Source organism: Jaculus jaculus, chromosome 7 (genome assembly GCF_020740685.1).
Source record: "Jaculus jaculus isolate mJacJac1 chromosome 7, mJacJac1.mat.Y.cur, whole genome shotgun sequence".
Classification (NCBI taxonomy): domain Eukaryota; kingdom Metazoa; phylum Chordata; class Mammalia; order Rodentia; family Dipodidae; genus Jaculus; species Jaculus jaculus.
In genome coordinates, this window is record NC_059108.1 from 135,148,085 (window position 1) to 135,151,649 (window position 3,565).

Sequence of the window (3,565 nt, forward strand, 5' to 3'; positions counted from 1 at the left end):
GATAATGATTTTGGTATGTTGTTGAATTCGGTTTGTGAGGCTTTTGTTCAGGATCTTTGTGTCTAAGTTCATCAGGGAAATAGGCCTATAGTTTTCCTTTCTTGAATCTCTGTCTGGTTTTGGTATGAGGGTTATATAAGCAACATAAAAGGAGTTGAGGAGTTTTCCGATTGTGGCACAGTTTGAAAAACATTGGTTTCAGTTCTTCCATGAAGGTTTGATAGAATTCTGATAAGAAGCTATCTGATCCTGGATGCTTCTTTTGGGGGGAGGTTTTTTTTTTTTTTTTTTTTAACATGAAGGCAATTTATTAACAGAAAATAATTTGAGAAGTCCTATTCACAGGTGGCGACCACAGCGAACCCCCTTCCTGCGGGTGCTGTCAGAGGGGATGGGAGTGACATCCTCAATCCGCCTGATCTTCATCCCCGAAGGTGCAAGAGCTCTGAAGGCTGACTGGGCACCAGGTCCAGGGGTCTTAGTCCTGTTTCCTGCTGTGGCCCTGAGTTTTATGTGTAGGGCAGTGATCCCCAGCATCTTGCAGCGCTGGGCCACATCCTGGGCAGCTAACATGGCACCATATGGGGAAGATTCATCTCTGTCAGCCTTCACCTTCATTCCACCAGTCACACGGCAGATGGTTTCCTTGCCAGAAAGATCAGTGACGTGGACAAAGGTATCACTGAAGGATTCAAAGATGTGGCAGACACCAAATACATTTTCTCCTTCAGCCACCTGCGGTCCAAGGCTGATGACCTGTTCTTCCTTCTTTTCCTTCCCCTTGCGAGGTGCCATTTCTGAGCGTCTTCTTCAGACTCTACCACCGGAAAGAGAGCCGTGGGGGGAGGTTTTTGATTACATTTTCAATCTTGGTGGGTGTGATGGGTTTGCTCTGAGTTTAGCTTTGGTAGGTGGTATGTTTTCAGAAATTTTTCCATTTCCTACAGATTATCTAATTTTGTGGAGTAAAAGTTTTAGAAATAAGTCCTTATGGTTCTTCCAATTTCACTTATGTCTACTGTGAGCTCTTCTTTTCCATTTCTAATTTTATTAAAGCATATACCCAGGATCCAAATGTTGAGACATTTAAGTGTATCTCACAGTTCATTCATGCTCTGTTCACAAATATTTCTGAACTTATTGAAATTTTTAGGTTCACAAGCTGTTTGTTCTGTCTTGTCTTCCAGTTCTGATGGTCTGTCCTCCACATGACTGATTCTGTTCTTGAGAGTTTCTATAGAGGCTTGGACTTGTTCAATTTAGTTTGTATTTTATATTGCCTTTTTATGTATAGTATCCACCCCTCTGTCAAGTTAAAGCATTCCTCCTTGGGATGATAGTGGATAGCCTAAAGATAGTAGGTCAGTGTTTCCTTACAGGTATTGTGAGATACAAGGGTCTTTACTCTTTGCTGCCTGTTTGCCATGAGGCCAGCAAGTTCCTGAAATATCTACATGCTCCCCAGCATGGATGCAACTTCACCACAGATCCAAATGCAGTTGGGCTTCAGACCACATACTAAAATTTCCAAACAGGGTTATAATATAAAACTTTTTTTTCTTTCATCACATTGTTTATGCAATTCAATACTGACTAATACAACCTGCTAATTTACAATGTGTCATTATTTGTAGCAGAAAAAGGTTTGAAGTAAAATGGCATATAGGCATAACATAATAACTTAAAAAGAACAGTGGACACTGCAAACCTTAAATTTGGCCACCTAGGCCAAATGAGCCAATGGATGCAATAGTGGTATGTCTGTTATGGGGGAAAACAATCACTCTCTAGTTGGACAGGAGACCCATTCCATGGGAGGGAATACATGCCTGATACTGAAAATCTATGACAGGGGTAGTCATGAGCTGTAGGGGTGTAACATCTGCTGGTGTCTAGCTAAATGCATATACTAGGATTACCAAACTGCCAAGTCAGCCCTTCTCTTGATGTTCATACCCATACATCAATGCTATTCTCACTTTTGGTTAGAGAAGCTTCTCTTCTTAGAGGGAGGTGACCTTGGGATGACTCAGAAGGCACCATAGTGCTGAGAAGGAGTGACAGAGGAGTGCTCAACACTGAAACATCTCTATCCCAAGTTCCAAGGCTCAGGGTAATTATGGAATAGGTGGTAGAAAGAATGTAAGAGCCAAAGAAAGAGTAGGACTCAGTACAATGTGCTCTTCCAGACACAAAGTGGCCTGGATATCTGTGACCTCAGAATGTCTGACACTACCTACACAAGACCATCATAGTAGGAGGAAAATATGATGGCACCAAAATAAACAAGGGACTGATTGAGAAGGGAGAGGGATAATGACGGGGAGTGGAGTTGCAAGGGGAAAGTGGGGGGAGGGTGGGAATTACCATGGATTATTATCTATAACTATGGAAGTAATCAATAAAAATATGAAATAATAATAAAATACCCAGTCAAGGGAAAATATATGTTTTCCTCTGAGGAATAGGAAAACTTTAACAAAAAATGACAATTAAATTTGATAATTACAAGTTATGATCATTATATCCACAGATGGAGATCAGTTCAAAAGATTATAAATTAGTTTCACTTAAAAAACCGGTAACAAAAATATTTTAAAAATATATATAAGTTGGTAATTAATAATGGATCCCCCTCAAATTTCATTTTTTAAAAGACTTGAATTGCCTAAACAACAGAAAATTTGAACACTAATGACTATTCCTCTAATCTTTATGGCACTTAATGTAACTATTGTCCCTCTGGAAGAAACAAACATTGTTCCCAATTTCATGTGTGCTTTATTTATTTTATTTTTTAGAAAATATGTCTATACCTCTTATGCCTGCAGATATGTTGTGACTTCCTAGAAGACTGAACACTAAACTTACCAAGAAACTTTCATTAAAATTGTAGAAAGTATTTTAATGCTCATTTTTAAAACACTTATTAATTATTTAAAAGCATTGTATATTCTGTTTATGTAAATTATACTTCCACAATATTAATTAGGCAATGCATATTTTACATAAATTTTCTATATCATTCTAATCATTGTTTGCTTTTTTTAAACTGAGTGAGCTCAGTGTGATTATAGATTGGTATAGATTATGTTTTTATTAATGTTTGCTATAATTTTATGGTTTACTTTTTGCTATACATTTACAATAGTGTTATCTTTATGGCTATTAAAACCTCTAGTATAATAATAAGTTTGAGCTCCTCTTCATTTTTGTAATAATGTTTGTACTAAAATATGTTTTTGATAACAATTTAAAAATATTTGAGACTTTGTAGTTACCACAGTGTCATCATACAACATATAGCTCACCTCTTTTTTAGCAAGGATGGTATAAACATGGAATTACTGTTTATATAAATGTATACCTCATACCAAAAGAGGTTTCTGTTTGGTTGTAACTTGCCTATGATGTTTCCACCTATGTATTTTAAAAACTATTTTAATTTAAGCTGAGTGTGGTGGTATACAACTTTAATTCCAGCACTCGGGAGGCAGTAGTAGGAGGATTGCCTTGAGTTCGAGGCCACCCTGAGAGTACATAGTGAATTCCAGGTCAGCCTGAG

The 3,565-nt window shown here is 37.5% G+C and overlaps 1 protein-coding gene across 1 annotated transcript; it reads right to left on the reverse strand.

The window, feature by feature from the left end:
- Positions 1–324: 324 nt before the first annotated feature.
- On the reverse strand, positions 325–832 carry LOC101607094 (40S ribosomal protein S14-like). Its single transcript, XM_045155083.1, has one exon. The coding sequence runs from the start codon at positions 793–795 to the stop codon at positions 340–342; it is 456 nt and encodes a 151-aa protein (XP_045011018.1). The 5' UTR covers positions 796–832; the 3' UTR covers positions 325–339.
- Positions 833–3,565: the final 2,733 nt, after the last annotated feature.

What these genes read in the sequence shown, in the direction of transcription:
- LOC101607094 (XM_045155083.1), bottom strand. Translation starts at nt 795, where the DNA reads ATGGCACCTCGCAAGGGGAAGGAAAAGAAGGAAGAACAGGTCATCAGC.